General features: G+C 40.8%; 1 protein-coding gene across 2 annotated transcripts in view; it reads right to left on the bottom strand.

The window, feature by feature from the left end:
* Nucleotides 1–19,932, bottom strand: part of snx17 (sorting nexin 17) — a 29,969-nt gene that overhangs the window by 5,522 nt on the left and 4,515 nt on the right. For both annotated transcript variants that reach the window (XM_084376923.1, XM_084376922.1), the window contains 9 exons: nucleotides 17,519–17,593; nucleotides 15,576–15,693; nucleotides 13,945–14,009; nucleotides 11,729–11,839; nucleotides 9,601–9,691; nucleotides 6,643–6,730; nucleotides 2,724–2,793; nucleotides 1,994–2,086; nucleotides 1,520–1,723 (listed from right to left, as the gene is read on the bottom strand). In XM_084376923.1, coding sequence (XP_084233049.1) covers nucleotides 1,520–1,723; nucleotides 1,994–2,086; nucleotides 2,724–2,793; nucleotides 6,643–6,730; nucleotides 9,601–9,691; nucleotides 11,729–11,839; nucleotides 13,945–14,009; nucleotides 15,576–15,693; nucleotides 17,519–17,593 — 915 coding nt within the window. The remainder of the gene's footprint in view (nucleotides 1–1,519; nucleotides 1,724–1,993; nucleotides 2,087–2,723; nucleotides 2,794–6,642; nucleotides 6,731–9,600; nucleotides 9,692–11,728; nucleotides 11,840–13,944; nucleotides 14,010–15,575; nucleotides 15,694–17,518; nucleotides 17,594–19,932) is intronic.

A 19,932-nucleotide genomic window follows, 5' to 3' on the forward strand; every position in this document is an offset into this window, starting at 1 on the left:
TGTGCCACGAAAACGTGTTATTCAACAGAACTGCATGAAAATGAAGTGGGAGAAATAACTGCTCCGAACTCATTAACTACAAAACTATAAAGACAAAAAAAAAACGAGTGCATTTGCTCTTTCTGAGCTGTGTCTCTTGTGTATTTTAAACAAGCTCTTTTTGGACTTGCTCCATTGTATAATTCCTGCAACTTATAATGGTCTGCTATCTTGGCCTGGTCTCCCTCGAAAAAGAGATTTTATTCTCAAGGGAATTCCTGGTTAAATAAAGTTAAATGAACAAAATAGATAAATAAATAATTCTGTGCAGCTGATATGCTGTTAACAGAAGACAGATTTTGTATTGTCACTGAGTAACAAACTGAAACATTTTTTTTTTATACAAAGAAGAAATAACTTCATGAATTACATTTGCTGAATTTAAAAGAGGGCAACACATTTCAAAGGCAACATCAGATCAGTTATTGTCCGGACAACGTATCTGGATACAGGTCTCATATTAATACCAGGTGTAATGGGGTGTATGAAGCAAATTTAACAGGCTGAGGAGTACAATACTCTCTATAATTGGTGGAATGTCCCTTTTATTAGATGTTTTTGTTATTCCACAGTCTATTGTTTTTTTTCCATTCATTTTACATCTCATCAGTTTGGCAGTAGCTGTTTTTACCCTCCTGGGTGTTTTTTTTGGGGGGGTTGCAAAGATCCAGCTGACTGTGACTGATTAAGTCTCATTGCCGCCAACATTTCTTGGAAAATACACAAACAAACATATTTTCTGTTCTCGTTTCCCCCGGTGACAGTACAACGCAGTGCACTGATTAATCAGTGTGAATCGAGCCTTACCTTGGCCCGATCAATCAATCACTGTCGTCTGCTGAGCTGAGTCTGACAGATCCTGACAGCATCTCATGTTTACTGATCAATTTGGTTACTAGGCGACAGTCTGGCCGGTAGCCTCATGCGTTAAACATATGGTCTGTGTGAAACAGCACATTTTCTCGCTCTTCTTTCCCTCAAAGTCTCTGATGTTTTATTTCTTTAAAGTCTATTAATTTCAAATGATATCACTGGAACCGTTAGCTCTGTGTGGTTGCTGGTGCTTCCTCGTACTGCGTGCCATCAGACTCTAAAAGACAATTATCAGTTCACAGACAGAGTGTTGCTCTATGTGTGAGGCCGCTGGATCAATACAGCCCCATCCTTGTGTGGGCTGTGTGTTTGGGTAATTGGACTTATGAAGACGGATGGTGTGGAGGTCAGCACATTTAGCGAGCAGGAAGAGTAAAAAGTATTGCCTGGCAAGACTAAAGATATTTGTTAGTGGTGCAGTGGTGAGAGGACGATTGTAAACAGCCAACTACTTTGGAAGCACGGGAAGCATCTCTGCATCTCTAACTCTGCCAGCTCACAGCCTCCTAATAATATGTAGCTATTTCAATGTGATTATTTCAGAATCTCAGAGATGCCTGAAGGTGAAATCACTCATCCTAACTCTCGCACACACCACTCCACTTACAGAAGACGTGACTCGCCAACACCTCATGCGTGTGACCTTGAAGCTCCCCTCCTTCATCTGCTCGTTGGGCAGCTTGACGTGGAAGTTGAGCTCGTTGTTGCCGGCGCTGACGATGACTTGGCAGCCCTTCTCGGGGAAGTCGGTGATACAAGGGTCGAACTTGATATAGCCGTAATATTTGAGAGTCTGACCTAGATGGATGAACTGGGGGGGGAAAGGAAAACAAAGCATTTTTTTTTTTTTTTAGAAGGCTAACTTTGTCTGATCCCTGGAGAAAATATGTTTGAATTCTCTACTGGATTAGTGTGATTAAAAATTCCTATCATGGGAAAAACTAGGCTAATTGCATCACAGAATGCACCAGAGGCCGTATTCTCTATGGTCTACAGATTTATCCTTCGACGCAGACATTTTTGGAGTTATCAGCTGGTTTCATATGATGCAGAATAATCAAGGAGAGATGCCCTTGCTTACTTCTTTCTTGGAGCCTTTCTCCTGCAGTGATTTGAGCTGCCTGTGCTGGTCTTTGTTGACGAGTATCCAGCCTCGCTCAATGTCAGACACTGTCTGGTGAAGCAAAAACAAGAAGTGAAGTTAATTTCTCTGCACAGACGAACAACACAAAGCAGGTTTTTCCTTTGGTACATGTGGGAGAAATCACACCCTGCGCCTCTCATGTAAACAGTGCAGGTCAGCATTTAATTGCACAGAAACATGCACAAATGCACATGCTTGCAAACACTGTTTATTTGTCTTTGATTTTTTTTTAAAGCCTCGTCTCTGTAGTGCAACCCTCAGCAGTTCCAGGTTTTAATCAAACTCGCGGCCCCAAAAATGCTTCATACAACAGATCACAGTTGTCGCAGCAAAGGGAATCCGCTGCTAATAGGATCACAGAGGAACAAAGAGGTACAGGAGTCAAGGTGTTGCAAAGTCAGAACAAGCTGACACTGCTTTCAGATAATGGAGGGGCCCCGGGGGACGGACAAAAACATATGAAAGCCAAAAGATGACGCAGTGCCTGATTTAGCCCTCTTGATGTGATGCAGGCAGCAGGCGAGCTCAATAAAACACAACAGATGTAAGGTGTAAACAAACAAGATCTCGCATAAGTTGGATTTTCTGCTTGGTTCCACGTCTCCAGAGGAATGTAACTGAAAATAAACAACAGTGTTTGGTTTACCCGAGTAGTGAAACCTCTTACCTGGGCGTATAGCAAATTGAGGCCAACTCTGTTGTCCATGACATCACCATCATACGCCATGTCCCAGTAGCTGCAGAAAGAAAGAGCGCAATCCGTCTTAACAAATCTATATCCAGACATAAATTAATGATAAAGTGGCACAGTTACAATTTTGCAGTTTACAATTTATTGGAATGACTCCATAAAAATACAATCATAACTGGCTATTTGCCACTAAGTATATCATCTCCTCCGACACTGTCTGCATACCAAGCAACACTACATCACTCTCCTGAGACAACAAGGGATCTCAAAAACCATCAAGCAAGTTTAAGAAGTATTAGAACTGTCTGAACTCATAAAAAAAATGCTAATCCTTCAGTTTATAGGCAAAAATCTCAATCGCCACATTAAGACATAACATGGTTTTCATTGGACAGTGATAGGGTCCTAAAGCTTGATAAACTGCCTGACCATGATAGAATCAAATCTGAATATACGCACGAGTTGAGACTTTGTTTAATCTGATATTAGAGTGAGTTACAGACTACATTCCTCAACTCAATGTCGATGAGATAGCAGGTATGTGTATTCATCTACTTCCTGTAGAGGTTGAAGGACAGCTGTGTGAATACGACAGTTCGTTTCTAAGGCAGCACTGAAGTTGTTTATTGAGGTTACTGCTGGTACTTGTGTGCACAGAGATGTGTGGGTGCCGGAGGACAGCCAGAGTAGTGGAGCGTGACGTTAACAAAATGCAGTTCACAGCGAGGGATCAGATTTGGATTTCATATGAAAATGTGATTACAGAAAAAAGGAGAAGAAGCTAGACAAGATCACGGTTTGAAAATTAAAGAGTCTTACTTGGTAACACACTCAGTGTGTGATTCACAATACTTCAGTTCCAAGTGTTTTTATATCTTAGCCCCAGGATTTGAAACGTCTTTATTTAACCGAGACTAGTTTCATGTTTCAGTTTAGGATTTTATTCACTGTCGGAGTAAAAAAAGAAAAAACAACCGCTGAATTCTTCATCCAACTTTGGTCATTGGCTAGAATCTCATTCATGTCATGCAACACCTAACTTCAGGCATGAAATTTATCATGTTGTAATTGCGTGACACAAAGGGTGTTAGAGGATGGAGAGAGTTTGTTCAGGCAGCAACATCAGCAATTCAAAGCAACAAGAGAGAAGAAGATTAAAGGACGGTGGAAAGAGGAGGGAAGAAGTGGGAATGAGAGAAAAGGAGAAGTGGAATCATCAGGATGTGTTGCAAGATGGGTGCTTTTATTGTGCTGCTTCAGTTTAAACTAAGAGTGCGCTGAAAGCCCCAGCTGAGACATGTGGTCTTTGTTTTGAATTCTCTTAATGCACATACATATCGCAAATGGCAACATTATGTGCACTCAATGTTTTTACTGGACAGAGAATGAATTCTTTCCATTTTCAGCATGACCTTTTGGCCAAAAAGAGCTTTTCAGTTCATTTTGACCTGATCCTTCCCCTGGATCTCATACACAGGGGGTCTGTTTTTCCTCCACTTGTTAGTTCTACATTCATTCTTCTTCCCTCGCTGCTCTACACTCCACAGAGAAACTAGGTCAGGAGGACTAAGACTTTCCTTGAGGCAAGAAGAAAGTAAACATCCTGTGTACCTCAGTCAGCGGGAGGCAGGGCGACGAAAGAACAGGCACACGAGGAAGTAGAAAAATGTTATGTTGAAGAGAGGAGCAGTCACTAATTTCAGGCTTGATGGGGAAGTAAACATTAGCATAGAATCTGTTTGGGTGGCCCACCCACAAAGATTTGTTTCATACTTTTTGTGACATGCAGCCCTTGATGATAAATGCTAATTTCCCTGCACAAGCAGCCCTAACCCGAGGCTGACCCCGGGTCAGGGCTGCCTGTCAGTGACCCTGTTCCCTCTCACAACAGGTAACGCTACAGTTGAGATTTTAAAAGTAATTTCAAACTGCTTCCAAAAGAGATAAATTAACCAGATCCAGAGGATTTTCCAATAAAACCAAAGTAAATATTGCTCAGTTGGGCAGTAAGATTAAAGGATATGCTACAGGTCACTTTTGCAAAGAGGTTCAATCAGAGAGTTTTGTGTCATTTACTAGCTGAGGACGTCCTTCCTGTGTGGCAGCAAGGGGACGAACAGCAAGAGAATTGGCTGTTTTGCATTTAAACAACAAAAAAGGATCGCCACTGAAAGCTTTTCTTGAGGGAAAAGATGTTTTCACACCTCTTTCAACTGGTTTGAGCAAGAGTTTGACTGGTAGCACTCTTTTATCTACTGACTGGTTGAAGTTAGCCCGTCATAAGATAGACAGACAGCGATAGCTCGGCCAATCACGTGCTAAATATTTTTTGTGACTCTTTTCTAAACAGTTTCTAGCGGCGCCTTTCCAGATGGTTCTGTGAAACATATAAACTGGCACGCCAGTTTAGTTGTGAGGAATTTCAAGTAGGAACTATTGTCTTTCTAACAAACTACCCACCAACTGTGCAGAAGGAACAATGCATCTACCCGTGACCAAGAGGCTCGTTTTCGTGCCTGCGTGGAATGTAAGCATTAATGGCGTCCTCCTCGGCTGAGCTGTAATGCTAGCTGTTTATTGAGTAGATGCGCGCTCCCTCTGCAAGTTGATACAGTTGGCGTGTGTAGTGTGGATATATGGCACTACAGGTTAGAGGAAAAATATTTATTTTTGATTTGGGGGCAAACATGTCTCTTTAAAGACACTGGGCTGTTAGCTTATGGGTTTGTTTAACTTCTGTTTGTTAAATTTGTCTTTGTCTTGTATAGGCAGTGATGGAAAGTTGCAACATAAAGCCTTGTTTCCATCGAACTGTCCGGTTCAAACAGTTATTTTTGCATTGCAGTCATCTCATCCTCTGTGCTCTCACTTCCTTTTATTTTCAGTAGACTTCTGTCTCGCTGCCTGTAGCCTTTACTCATGTCACGCTAGTTTCCTTGCTGTAATAAACAACCACACGTGTATGCTGTGTGCAGCGATTGTGTGGTTGGGCAAAAGAGAGTGGCAGAGTATAAGGAGCTAATGTGAGCAGAGCAAAGGAATAACAGGTCTTCAGTTTGTGATGTTAACTCCAATTACTGTCCAACTGACAACATATACAGTGTGAAAATTAATAGATGCAGCAGTTTATTAAGAGTTAAGACCAGTCTCTCGGTGTTTTTCAACTGCTGAAAAAATGAAAGTGTTTATCCTGAAGCTGGCCAGTTACAACCTGGCCTACATTTAAGAGTACTGTCCACAGTGGAAACGCACAGCAGATCTGGCATTTAGGTTCAGTTAGCAGAGGTTATGTAGGGTTAAAAGGGTACCGTACCAAAAGTACTTTTGTGCTTAAGTGGTTTCGGGTTGCGAGGAGATTAATTATGGCATTTGATCATTTCTGTTTATTCTCAGGCAGTTTGCTGCACAAACATCAGATTCTTGTCTGTGTCTAATCCCTGACTTTTCTGGCGTGACATTTAAACAAACCATCTGTCTGGTTGTGACTAGAACTATTGTTCTTGGCCAAATCATTGTAAAACAAATGACTCGGGTCTCTTTTCCAAATTAAATGCCACTTTGTAGAAGATGATGAAGTCAGATAAGCAGCCTGTGGTTAGGCTAACCGTTGCTCTGAAACATTAAGAGCAAGTGCTTCACTGTTGATAAGGAATAAAATGAACAACACCCAGAATGAAGAAAAAAGAAAACAGAAGGCTTTACAGCACTACAGCAGAAGGAGTTTATGTATCGCTAACCAAAAACACAAATATCTGACCTGCTTCTTTACAGGATTAGATAAATAACACATGAACACTGTGGCCAGTGAATCACAGCTATAATTACATGCGGAGGAGAGCACTTTGGGAAGGGAGGGATGAAATTTAAAGTCATGATGTGAGCAGGTGGTGGGTACCTTTTCCGTAGGAGTATGTGAAATTCAGAGCTCCGCAAGCTGGTAATGGATACATACGGCAGCTCAAACTCCTGCAGCTTCCGCACAACTGAGAGAGAGAGACAGAGAGAGAGAGAGAGAAACAAGCACAGCTTCAGTTATCTCCCAAGGACATTTGGATAATGATGGTAACACCAAACAACGAGGGATGGGAGAACTCCATCTGGACAAGTCCCAGCAGGGCACAAACTTTGTGTGTGTGTAGAGGGGTATTCAAATGTGAAAAAGATAATGGGCTCTTCGTGTGTGTGTGTGTGTGTGTGTGTGTGTGTGTGTGTGTGTGTGTGTGCGCGTGTGCCTAATCTACAGCTGGTACACTGCAGTCCGTTCCCTAAGGAGAGTGACGGAGATCTCAGGTGCTTACTGAGGCTGCTGCTGAGTTTCCAGGCATCGATAAACGTGCACAACACTACTCAACAGCATATTAGCTTGCCATTAGGTTTGTTGAAGTGTGTTTACTCCTTAATGGATAGAGATGCTGTGTGTACTGCAAAAAGTTCTGTGTTAAATTTTTCTAATTTACTGGTTAAAAATAAAACAAAAACAAATAAAAGGTGTTCAAGTAACACCATAATCATACTCAAGAAATATTATGTAATTTTCTCTTGGCCTTCATTTTCAGTTTTCCTTTTCAGAAGTGGGGAGCAGAAACACATGCTGGTCGCTGTGATGTTGGAAATCTCTGCACTCTGCAGGAATAAAATTAAACGGATACAAAGTGAATGCTTAAAATGTTTTGGAACATTCTTGGGTGAACTAAGTCATCAGGGCAGAACAGCCAAAAAATAAAAAATTAAAGAACATAAAATACGAATAAGAAGACGACCAGCGCTGCTATTTCAAACCACATTCTGGTTATTCTTGATGCGTCTTCATATTTTACAGCACGTATTGATTTACACGCAGACTTCCTGGAAACGTAAAAGGCTGTCAGGGAGCAATTGAATTCTTCTAGCCATCCTGTTATGTCAATACTCCCACCAGTTGTGTTTGATCCGAGGCCTGCTGCGCCAGATTTATTCTAGTAGACGAGCCCGATTTAACACGCGGGGCCTTCTCTTTCATGCCGCTCTGATTTTTCAGATCTCAGCGGTGCCAAGAATATACAGCATGCCGGCAATATTTACTGATTCCTCCGAGTTCACCTGGCACCATTTCCGGCCTGGACTGGATTTGGCGCGAGGAGCGGAGGAGCGTTTGGCAGGTGGAAGACGAGAGAAGAGAACCTTTGGGACTGAGGGGGGGATTTGACCCGACAGGGCTGTGATGAAATGGGGAAAAAAGGGATTGGAAAACTGAAACATCTTGATGTGGAAAGCTTTATCCCTGTGCCACTGTGGTACTTCTTGAGACAACATATGGAGATGCAATATTCTTCTTTGATTTGCATTTATGACACAGAGTGCTGGTGTGCTGCTGCTGCTGCTACACTGACATGAAACAACTAACCGAGCTTGAAAGAAGGCAAAATCAACTGTTAACTAAAATGTTGAGGAACTGGTCAGAAAAACTGTACTCATGTTATAATGTAGTAAGCACAACTGAGAAGTCATGATTCGGAACGTGAACATGTTGACGGTGTCGCGCTGGGTGGGGTTGTATCTTCTTAGGTGTCATTTTGTTTTTTCAGTCCATCTATTTATCAATTTCATGTTGTGTTATTCGTGTTTGTTGACTTTTAAAACACAATGTTGGAAATAAGAGAGTTAACAAAATTAATGTACAAATACAGAAGGGTGGACAGTTTAAAAGGAGAAACCAACGGAAACCTCCTCCCATTCTCCCACAGGTAATTTGTCACCTATCTGACCCATCAACAGAATTATTACAAATGTACTACAGATAGATTTGGTAGCTCAAACAAATTGCCTTATCCCAAGACTATGTATTTTTGTAAACATCTTCCATTTGCATGTTGAACATTCAATTTGATTTGTATGCTGCTTGCAGTCTTTCCGGGAAATGACTTCACTAATCAGAGGCTGGCCTGTGAATACGATTTGGCAGCCTACATAATAGTCAGCGATTTTAGAGCCACAACAAATACACTCTCAACCTGGAAACACCGCACGCAGCCCGGTGTGTGAGTTCACGCCACTCTGAACAGTGCACACCTGCAAGAACCAGCCAACAAACACACAGAGGCCTGGCTTTCACTGAGCTTCTGAGCACCTAATAAATTAATTATGCATTCCAGCCAGAGATGCAGCAGGAAGTCAGATAGAAGATGCAACTCTCATGGGGCGATGCAGTTCTTCTTTTTTAATTAAACTAAAGTATGTCTCCAAACAAGGAGACAGATTAACTGAGTGGCTGAGCTGTTGCCATAGCCGACTCTGTACGCTTCATAGTTGAGAATTTAGAGTAAAAAGAAAACCAATATCAAACTCATAACGCGACGACAGTGCATAATTTTCTCTGGTTACTCAGAACGTTTCTCTTCAGTGCAACATAACAAACATTTACGTTTTTAATTCCAACTCTGGGTTTTATTTGTTTATCAGTTTGTAAGAGTTATTTGTCCTCTAAGTTCTGTGTATCTTCTGAGAAAAGCCTTTGGCTGACCTGATAAAGCAGCTTAAATTTACATTATTTTATCAAAAGTGTGCTGCACATTTAGTTTGCCTCGATAAACAAGAATGGTTGTCTGATGGTCTCCAGCTGCAGTGTTTCAAAGAGGCAGAAGCCCTTAAAGATGTAGAAATTTCTGAAAAAACATTGCAGGGTGCCACTAAATATTCTTCAGTGATGAATTATGGTATTCTTTCCCTCTCCAATTTTTATCAATCAATAATTAATCGTATAAATGAGACATTGACATTGACACTGAATACTTTCTACAAGCAATGACAGATAAATATGAGATGTTTTAATTCTGTGCATTTCTTTCATTCTTAGGAAATTGGTGTTTAGACTTACATGTTAAACCTCCATCGACACCCTCCCGGACGAGAAACAGACTGAAGTATCCAACAAGGTCGTCTGGAAGGTCAAGCTTTGTCGCGACAGCCTGTTTAAAGATGAGAAAGAAACATGTTCACGATCAGATTTTAATTAACTGATCCCTTCATCTGATTGTGTATTTTTCAGTAAATTAAGAGGAATGGAGATAAAACTGTTTGAACATACGATAAAAAAACAGCTCTGAAGACTGAAATATCCAGTGGATCAAAAACTGGGAATGAACCACAATCATACTTTACCATCTCCATCACAGAATTAACTGTACAGTGACAGAATAATGTGTTGTAGTCTTATATTGAATCAATATTAACTCCATTAGGTTTAAGAAGATGAATGTGCTCCATTATGATTCAATTTATCAAGAGTCTTTGGTTTGGCACACATAACAAACTATAACATCTTAAAATAATGAAACATAAAACTGACCAACTTTGTTTATGAGTTTGTAATTCATGCAGCAGCTACTTTGATAAAAAAAAAATACTGATAAGAAAAAAAATAAATATGTCTCACGACAGAACGGTGACTTTCTCTGTGATACAAATCCATGTTTGTGTGTTCAGCACTGACATTTCTTATTTGACCTGCTTTTAACACCTTTAATTAAACTGCAAACACAAATGAGACCAATGCGCGTTCGACTGTTGTCAAGCAACCACCCACCCACCCAAACATGCACATGCGCACAGGCACACACACAGAGAAATTAAACAGAGGTTACTTGGTTAAACCTTCAGTTAAGCGAGCTGTTAGAGCGCTCCAACAACCTTGATTTACAGCCAAGAGCGACAAAGGACATGATGAAACACCGATGTTTACTGGGTTGAGCTGTTTTAGAGTGTGTGTGTTTGTGGTTATGCTCAATTGAGAGCAGAGGTGAAGCAGATGGACTAAAAGGTTTGCTCATCACCTCACATAAAAAAAAGAAAAACATTCAAATTGGTGTTTTCTTTCCTTTTGATAAGTTACATCGAAGTAGCCCTTACTAATAAAGTACTTTGATCTTTGCTTTGGCAAAGAGGATCTATATGTATAAATATGACTTGAAGCAACATCATGTAACTGTTTTACCTTAAAATGACAGCTTCAAATTAATTCTGATGGTACAGTGACTTGTAATAGCAAGAACGGCGCCTCCGTCATTCCCACTTTGCGCGTGAACTTGTGTTTTTTGCACTATGTAACTTGGGATGAGCAGGTACAGTCTCCCATGAGCGTGTGCGTTATGCTTTAAGGCACTATCTCACACTATCTTGATGAAACTGGATCATATTTCAAAAAGAAAATATTTTCTGGTTTTCTCTCTCATGTCCTCTAGCTGCTCTGCCTCAACTCTGAGTTACAGAGTTTCCTGATGGACAGATTAGTTGTTGCTAACTTAAACGCTAACTGCTGCAAACTGTAGATGCCATGAGCTAGTTAGCCAGGAAGAAGACGTTTTCAGGCACAGACGGAGGAAGCCAAGTTGATTATGGGTAATGTAATCATAAAATATGCACCTATACAGCTGTCCAGCCGTGTATAATTGAATTGTAATCAGAAATCGTAGGGGCACCAAATGGCAAGAAATACTCAAACTTTCATAAAGTTGCTCCAATTTAAGAAAGTGTGTTTAGTGTCTTTAAAACATCAGAGCTTACAGAAGAGTCGACATCAATACGATTTGCCTGAAGGAAAACCAAAGTGGCAGCACTGAATGAACAACAGAGATCAAGTGCTTCTAGTTAAACATTCACAAACACTGTGAAGGTTTATAAGGAACCATAAACGACTTATGTGATTGTCTTGTGATATCAGCACTTCCGGCCACTTGCAGAGGTTATAGGCTTTAAATCACACAATTTACTGCTACAAACCCAATTATAATACCTTTATGTACTAATGAGGTTTACTTTATCACTGAATTGACAGATTCAGGCATGCAGCACTATTGGGCAATTGTGTCTGAACACACTTGTCCTCCTTATAAATGTTTAATTTGTAAAAAACATTTTACTAGCAAATTGATTACAAATGTCTAAAAGTTGTATACTAGGTGGAGTGCTGGTTGATTAACGGGGTGTTTATGCAATCCGGCACTTACGTCAAGGACATCCTCCGTCTGATCCGAGGTCAGAATGTTGACTGTGACTTTCTGACCGTTGGAGAGGCAGATGTCTAGAGCGACTTCTTCTGTGGGAATCTGCTGCGTCTCCTGTGGGAAGGACACAAAAAATAACAGGCTTTTCTTCAGCTTCATGGGTTATCTACGTGTTCTCACTCATGTCGGTCAACAACAAAAACACACTTAGTCACATGGGCAGGAAAAAAAACATGGGCTGGTGAGAGAAGAGATAAAAACAAAACATACAAGCTGAAGCCTCCCCCTTCTAAACTTGCTCTCTTCATGAAGCGCTTAATAATTTCATCATCCGATGAGTCTGATCAACTTTTGAGACTAGAAAAGATGTTATGAGTGCAGCTAAGGTTGAGATTTTATTCATTCACCGGGTGTTAAGCAAGAAATGTGGCCTGGAAAGGTCGATTTTATTTCAGCAACACAATAAAAGTCTGTTTAAATTCCAGTCAGGGAGAAACCAAAACAAATAGGCCACTTGATGAGGATTATTTCTTTCTGCCACAAACAAAATGAAGTCTGACTGTTTAAAGGCACAGAAAGATTAGGCATACATTGAGGATTAACTAAGAAATTGAAAAACAAAAGTGCAGTATGGAAAACTCATTATATGAAATGTAAATTAACTATAAATTCCTCAATAAAAGCAGCAGCCATATTAACTTTTAGTCATCTGCAATTGCAACTTGTAGTGTAGTTGCTGGAACTAATGTTTCCATTTTACGATTATTCTCCCCATTCATTTATTAATTCTCTATACAGTGTCAAAAAAGGGTGAAAGTGGTGTCTTGTTTTGTCCAAAAACCCAAAGATACCATTTATAATCACAGAAAGAGACGAAACCAGCAAACACTGTTTGCATGTTTTCTTGAAAAATGAGTCAAAACAATCGATCAATTATCAAAATGATCATGTTGATAGTCACTTCATCTTCTGTCAATCATCTGATTCAATTATTGACCAATTGTCTCAGCTGTAGTGGTCCAATCCATTCATTTCCCTCCTCTCAGCTCGCACAGACATGAAGGAAACAAAAGCATTCATTAACACTGCTGTGTTTGTGCTTCTCTTCAGTCCTTAACTGAACGAGGCAGACGATGGAACGAAAGCCCGCAAAAATCAATGAATAGCAAGTAAGGGAAATAAACTGAACTGCTAAAGCCTATGAATATTTCAAGAGTCTAAATAATAGCTTCTGAGCTGATATTAAGAAGTATGAAATCTTAAAACTGGATAACCGCAGCTTCTTCTGTCCCCCAGGCAGTCTCCACTTGTGCAATATCATCTCTCATCTTCCCTGTTCGCTCAGCGGGGGTCTCCGAGCACATCCCAACCACTAAAGGTGCAGATGAAATGACAATGCAGGGTGGTAGCTCATCTCCTATTCTGCACCTGCTGGTGTCCTCGCAGTACATAAAGGCACTGGGGGGAGGGGGGGGGGAGACACGAGCACAGAGTCTAATGAGAGAGGAAGACTGAGGAGGAGAAGCAGAATGGGTGTGACGTGGCTGCAGACGGATTAATCTGTCCATGAAGGTTATTGGATTTACAGCCCTCCTGGGGGCGCAGGTCACAGCTTGAATGATGACGAATCAAACCTCACTACCTGGTCTGAATAAGTCATCGACATGCCATTCCTTTGAAATAGTCTTTCACTGTCAGGCAGCAGCACGCCACGAGTTTGTGCTTACAGCATCATCTACTTCAGCTCAAATTCTGTTTGGATTTTTAGTCCGCAGAAAGAGCTTTTTGGCAAATCTGGTGGGATGAATCACTCTGCTCACTTTTTTTTTTTTTTTAAATATAATAGTTCAGAAGGATCCAGCTCCCACACACAATGCAACTATGCTGTTATTCAGTTTCATGTCTGATGTAATCACGTCACACATTTCTGTGAGTGAGCCAAACCTACTCTGAACAACTACTTTACAAGTAAGATGACACAACCCACGATAGGCGCACACACTGCCACAAACTGCGACAAAACATAAGAATACAGCTACCTCACGGACCACATTGCCAAAAGTAATTACTAGCTGAGAAATTACTGCATCAGCCTTTTGGTTCGAGGAACACGCCCTTCCTCCTCACAGGCCTGTTGACCACGTTGATGCAACAGAAAACAGCCTAATGTACCTGCAATGATAAAAACAAAACAAAACAAAAAACTAAACACTACCAACCTGCTGTGCTTTCCTTAAGAAACTGTTGAACATCTCGCTGGCTCCAAGTAAAGGATCCTGGCGCACTGTCAAAAAAAAAAAAAAGGAAAACAGGAGAGGACTCAGAAAATACAAGCACAAAATTAGTCACTGATGAATGACATGGAAGGAGCAGCGCAAGCCAAGAAGAGATATGTAAGGGTTTAAATTGATAGCTCAGCAGTCAGTTAAGGGTCTTTTACTAGATGTTATGTAAACACAAAGCTCCTCAGGCACAGCCATTTCCCTATTCTTCATAATTTCCCTCTTATCATACAGTTTAATTTGTTCCTGTGAAATGGGTTTGACCTTTCAAGACATTTTTCAAGGCAATTTCGCCTGATGTGCAAAAAAAAATGCATTTTATGAAGGGAAAGAAAGAAATGTTATCTGGTGCAGGTTAATTTAACTGTCAGTTATTACAAACCAGTTTCATCATGTTGTAGTCCCCTGATTTGGTAAAAAAAAAAAAAAAAAGGGAAAAAAAAGAGACTTTTGCTTCAGCTCATGTCTTTGTTTTCTTTTTTATGGCAGTTTACAGTTGCAGAGCCTTGCAATTAATTATCTGTGTATGACTACAATATGACAAAGTGTGTGTGTGTGTCAGCCTGTGTGCTATTGTCCTTTTACAAATTAGTCTAACCCTTTGACAAAATGTCAAAGTTCTGACCCATCTGCGTCAGAACAGATTGTGTTTGTGGCAACTCATTTTCCATAACTATGTAAAAAGCCATGATGTAACCGAGGGAATCTGTAGCCAAGAACACCCTGTGTGCGTATGCTCCCAGACTATGAGCAAATACACACTCGAACAACGCTTCCTTGTTCTGCTGTAACTGCCAGTGCTTGAGAGGATTAAAACAAACCCTCGGCATTGCTGCCAGCTCCACTTTTTTCGTGTGTGTGTGTGTGTGTGTGCAGAAAGTTCACCCTGAGCCTGTTTACAAAATTTGGGCAATATGCTGAAAACCTCCCAGATTGGGACATGAAATTCCAAGTTGGGTTCTTGAACATGATTGAAGACTTTCAAAACTCTGTGTCTCTTCTGGGGTAAACACTAGAAAAATATGAATTATTCCCAATGGAATTCAGTTTGTGATTCAGAGAAAAGCTAAGTGTGTATCCCAAGAGGTCATACATCATCGCTAGAGGATCCAGACACATAAAACTTGAAAACAAACAAACTAACAGTTTATTTTTTCATCAGGTGTGTCAGCACAACTCTTTGGCTTGGTGTCCCCGCTAACCCTGCACTCAGATCATCAGTTTAGTGAAACATTTTATGTGGCATGAGCAGACCAGTGTATGACTGGACTTCCCGCAGACACCCAGCCAGACTCATTCTTGTGATTGTTGTGGAGAAGCAAACATTGCAAGGAAATCTGTGCTGCAAAATCTCCTCTTTCACAACATAAAAAACAACCCCCATCCTTACTTAAAAGGAGAAAATAAACAGTCAGGGATATGTGTATTGAAATTCAGAGAAGAATTGTATCCAATTCACAATCTGACAAACACACCCACATGGTAGCTGGAGTTTAAATTCAGGCAGAAATGAGGTGAAATGCAACACAAGCCATCTGCACAAAGTCCATTCAGCATGAATAACTTACCAGCCTGCATGTATTTCTCCAGCTGTTCTCGTCTCTGTTCGACCTCAGCAGGAGTCAGTGTGAAGATCTTCTTTGGAGGAAAGGCAGGGACCACGTTGCTGCCATACTCTTTTTTTATCTGTTGGTACAACACAAGAGTTTTAAAGATGAGGCAGCAGGGCAGCCGGCTATACAGACTGTATTACACTTCTTTTAACAATTAAGAGTATTTGAGAAAAGTCAGATGGCTATATCACTTTTTATTCACACTTAGAACATCAGAGAAATCTGATAGATAACTTCTTATGACTAAACCAATTAACCTCAGCACAGAAAAGCCGTCTTTTGAATTAAAGAGCTGTGGATTCATTTTTCTAAGAGGTACATTCATGCTGTTTCAGATGAATCACAGGTTTATTTTAAGCCCTGCTTCAACGGCCAGCTAGTAGAGTTTCCGTGCAAAACACACACACACACACACACACACACGCACAGACACACACGCACACAGAGACACATCTGGAACCCTGAATGTCTAGTCATTCCAAGTTTACTTTGTCTTCCAGCCTCTTACTCATTTCTTCCCATTTTCTATCATCTGAAGGCTGCTAGCTTTGAACCGTGGAAGTCTTAAACTAAGCCCTCACAGATCTACCACCAAATTTGATTTAATTTTAACCTGCATGTTGCTGCAGGCAAAAGCTGGACGTCACACTCATGATTAGGAATTCACTGACACATTTTTTACTCATTATAAAACACTCAGGTCCTGCACATATGGCACGATGAAGGTTGGCCCCAGTGGGTACGAGAGGGAGAAGAGAGGTGATTTTCACCTCAACACACTGCCCTTTGCTATTTTCAGTACACCAGAGCCGGCACTGGTTACAAAAACAAATCAGCTCTTGTAGCCCCACACACTAAGCACAGGTTACAGATGCATCAGAGTCAATCTGAGCTCATACGCCTTCTTCTCCAGCAAAGCTCGCCCTGTTTTCACTGTTTGCTTTAAACAAGCTGTGGACCGAGCACAAGTGTGACCTTGTCACAAGAGAAACAATTAACATTCAAATGTTCTCGGCAATAACTGGGCGGAATGTGTGTGCCCCTGCAATCACCGGAGTGTTTTGGGGTCATGCGTACGCCACAGGAAGCCCGGTGGGGCTGGTTCTTAAAGACTGGAGTGTGTGTCTACCTCACACCCTGTTGCCAAGCAACCGCAACTGTCAGGCTGGATAACACAGACTTGAGGACGGAGATAGCAAAGTTTGGCCCTTGCTTGCTTATTTATTAATGTGTGAAAACAGGAGACTGGGCACTTCTGTAAGGCTGTGTTATATGCAGTTGCGCACTTTTTATAGCACGAAGAGCTCTCAGGTAGAAATCCAGCCAACAACCCATCTTTAAAGATACAATGCATCCACCTCTGAAACAAAATAACGTATGTTAGGTACTTTCACAAGTACGTTCATTTCCAATCACCAGCTCTACAGAAAAACAAGTAGGTGCTAAATACACTAATTGCCTAATAACAGCTCTCACAAATAGCTGCGGCTCTGTGTAAAGCTTCAGAGACCTAAAAATGTCTTAAGACCAGGCAACTCAACCCTTTCCAACAACATTTCTCTTTCAGATTAAGTTCCTTTTCCCAGCAGGTGAAGTGAAAGAAAGGCCAAGAACATTCCTTCCATGTCGCGCACCCCCTCCAAACTCCTCCACAACACTGCCTATTTACATGCAATAGTTTGAACTTTGAGAGGAATAACAGCGCAAGACTTCAAGCCTGAGTCAAAGTGATGGGAGGCTGGCGTATCGACCGTACGACACAAAGACGAGCAAAAGGTCGTACTGGGTGGATGTGGTGGCATTTCAACAGCTTTCAATGCGTCACACATGCAGACCACTCTCTTCTGGTCTGAAGCACAGTGACAGCAATGGCTATATAGTGATGACTAAAGACTTACCTGTTCATGGAGGCCGAGAAGTTGACTGTAGCGTACTCGACAGTGCAGCACGCCATTGACGTGGATGTTGTAGGCCTGTGGGAAAGAGTGGGGACTAATTAGAGAAAGACCGTGTAAATGTTTGACAATGTGCAGAAGCTTGAAAATGTTTCAATAAAAAAAATTAAATTTATGTAGACATACTGAGAAGGAAATATAAAAAATACAAATAACCTTCAAGCAAAGGTTAAACAAATGGAGTACTTCTCAATGCCTCAGTCCAAAGTAGTTGCTGGGTTTTAAGGGAGACATATTTTCATTTTATATAGGCTCTTGTGCAAGGTTGTTCTTGAAAGATGAAAAAGTCAGAGACATTGCTCATGAAACATCATATCACACTATGTCACTGAGTCACACATTTGCATCATAATGTTTAGCGGCTAGTTTGCCACATGAGAGTTGATTTAGTACAGCCGCTCTGTTGTTGTTAGTGGTGCTGGCTCAGGCGTGTGGGAGCTGACCAATTAGAGGAGATTGGGTATTCAGGAGGGGGGCCTTAAAGAGACAGGAGCTAAAACAGAGTGTTTCAGACAGAAGGGGAATACAGTGCTGCCGCACTGGACAGTGTGGGGTGACTGGTGTGTTCTTTGGGCATTAAAGCATGTAAACCTACTATAGTAATAACCAAAAAATAAAAGTATGAACCTCAAAATGAGCAGAATATGTCGCCTTCAAATTTAGTGCAGAAAAAATGGGTAAAAGAAAAAGAAGCAATACAGTTAACATCCAGTACCTAGAACAGATGTTCTACTGATTTTCCACAAAACAATCTAAAAATCTCCAGCTGCAACAATTCATCAATTAGTTGTCAACTATTAAATTACTTGGCAACTGTGATCATAATCAATTTCACAGTCAAGAGTAAAAAGTCAAATTCCAGTTCATTATACGTGAATATTTTCGGGTTTCTTCATTCTTCTGACAGTAAACTGAATATTTTTGGGTTGTGGACAAAACAAGACATTCCAGGATGTTATCTTGGGCTTTTTTCCCCTCACATTCTGTAGAGCAAACAACTAATCGCTTAAAAGAAAAACAATTGTTAGTTGCAGCCTTACTTGAATCTGCATTCATCTCATCTTACGTCACCACTGAGCATTTCATCGCTCATTGTTTTCATTAGGAAGACCAAACAAATGAAGTAGATTCAATCAAACCCCACTGACCAAAAGGGAAACAGAACCTGTTGCACATTTTTCAATCAAACCAGCTTCTCCTTGCATTATGCATAAGCTACCAAATACAGAAAGCAAGGATCACATGTGGAATCTTTCATTACTTTTCTGAGACAAGTCTTTTTTGTTTTGACAGACAGGAAAGGAGACATCACTCCTCCGCAAAACCACCATTTGGAATGAGCAAACCAAAGATCTGCTGGCTGTAAAGTTTAGACATCTCAGTGAGAAAATCTTTCATGTCAGATGTATCATTAAATGTTAGGAGTGATACTAAACCACAAGAATAACAATACCAAGAAGAAATAAAAACTTTTAAGTTTGCCAAAACACAGGCTCACTTACAGAACAGCGACCTTGAACTGTTGAAAGAACTTTTTGTTTTTACCACAAAACTATTAGACCACCAGTCAACCCGACCACCTAGTACTAAAGCTGTCTTCATTCTTTGGAGAAAATGGCTCGAAAACATGAGAGAAAAGTGTTTCCACCACAGAATCCTTTCACAATAATTCATGGTCAAAAAAAAATGCTGAAGGTTTAGCTAATTCTGTGAGTAAAAACAATCGCCGACTGTTGTCACTTGCTTTAATTTGCTGAGAAATATAAGCTCCCACCAGGCTGTGCACAGCTCTGGCTGTGGATGAGAGGAAGTGTGTCCTGTGTGCTTGTTGAAGAGAGCGCCCCTTTGGGTGTCAAAGCACAAACTGTCTTTGCTGCTTTTATCTCCTTCCCCTTCCTTCTCAATGAATATTTATAGTCAACATGGTGGATCATCTGTCAAAATGACAAAACAAAAGTTTTGAGGACTCCTGACCACACTGTTGCATGTAGCTACACATATTGATAGCAAAATAAAGTTTAGTACAAACCAAGCTTCTAAAAGGGAAAGAGGAAGACTAAAGAATTTGGAGGAAGGCCAACAAATGAACTGAAAAATGTGTATGTAGGCAGAAACCAGGCAGGAAGGAAGAATGAGTATGCAGAATGTCTTGGCTCTGTTTGATAACACACAAAAATGACCCTCAATTTTTTGTGAATTGCAGGCAGTTCAACCGAAGGACACTTCAACAGGCCGAATTCCCTTCAATGTAACCACTATGATCTATCGCTCTTGTCAACACCCTAACTCCAAACCAAAAATATATCAAATTACCATACATTTTGATCCAGGTCAGATCTTAGCAAGGTCAAAAAACA

This window comes from Pagrus pagrus, assembly GCF_965226575.1.
Source record: "Pagrus pagrus genome assembly, chromosome: 16".
NCBI classification, from domain to species: Eukaryota; Metazoa; Chordata; class Actinopteri; order Spariformes; family Sparidae; genus Pagrus; species Pagrus pagrus.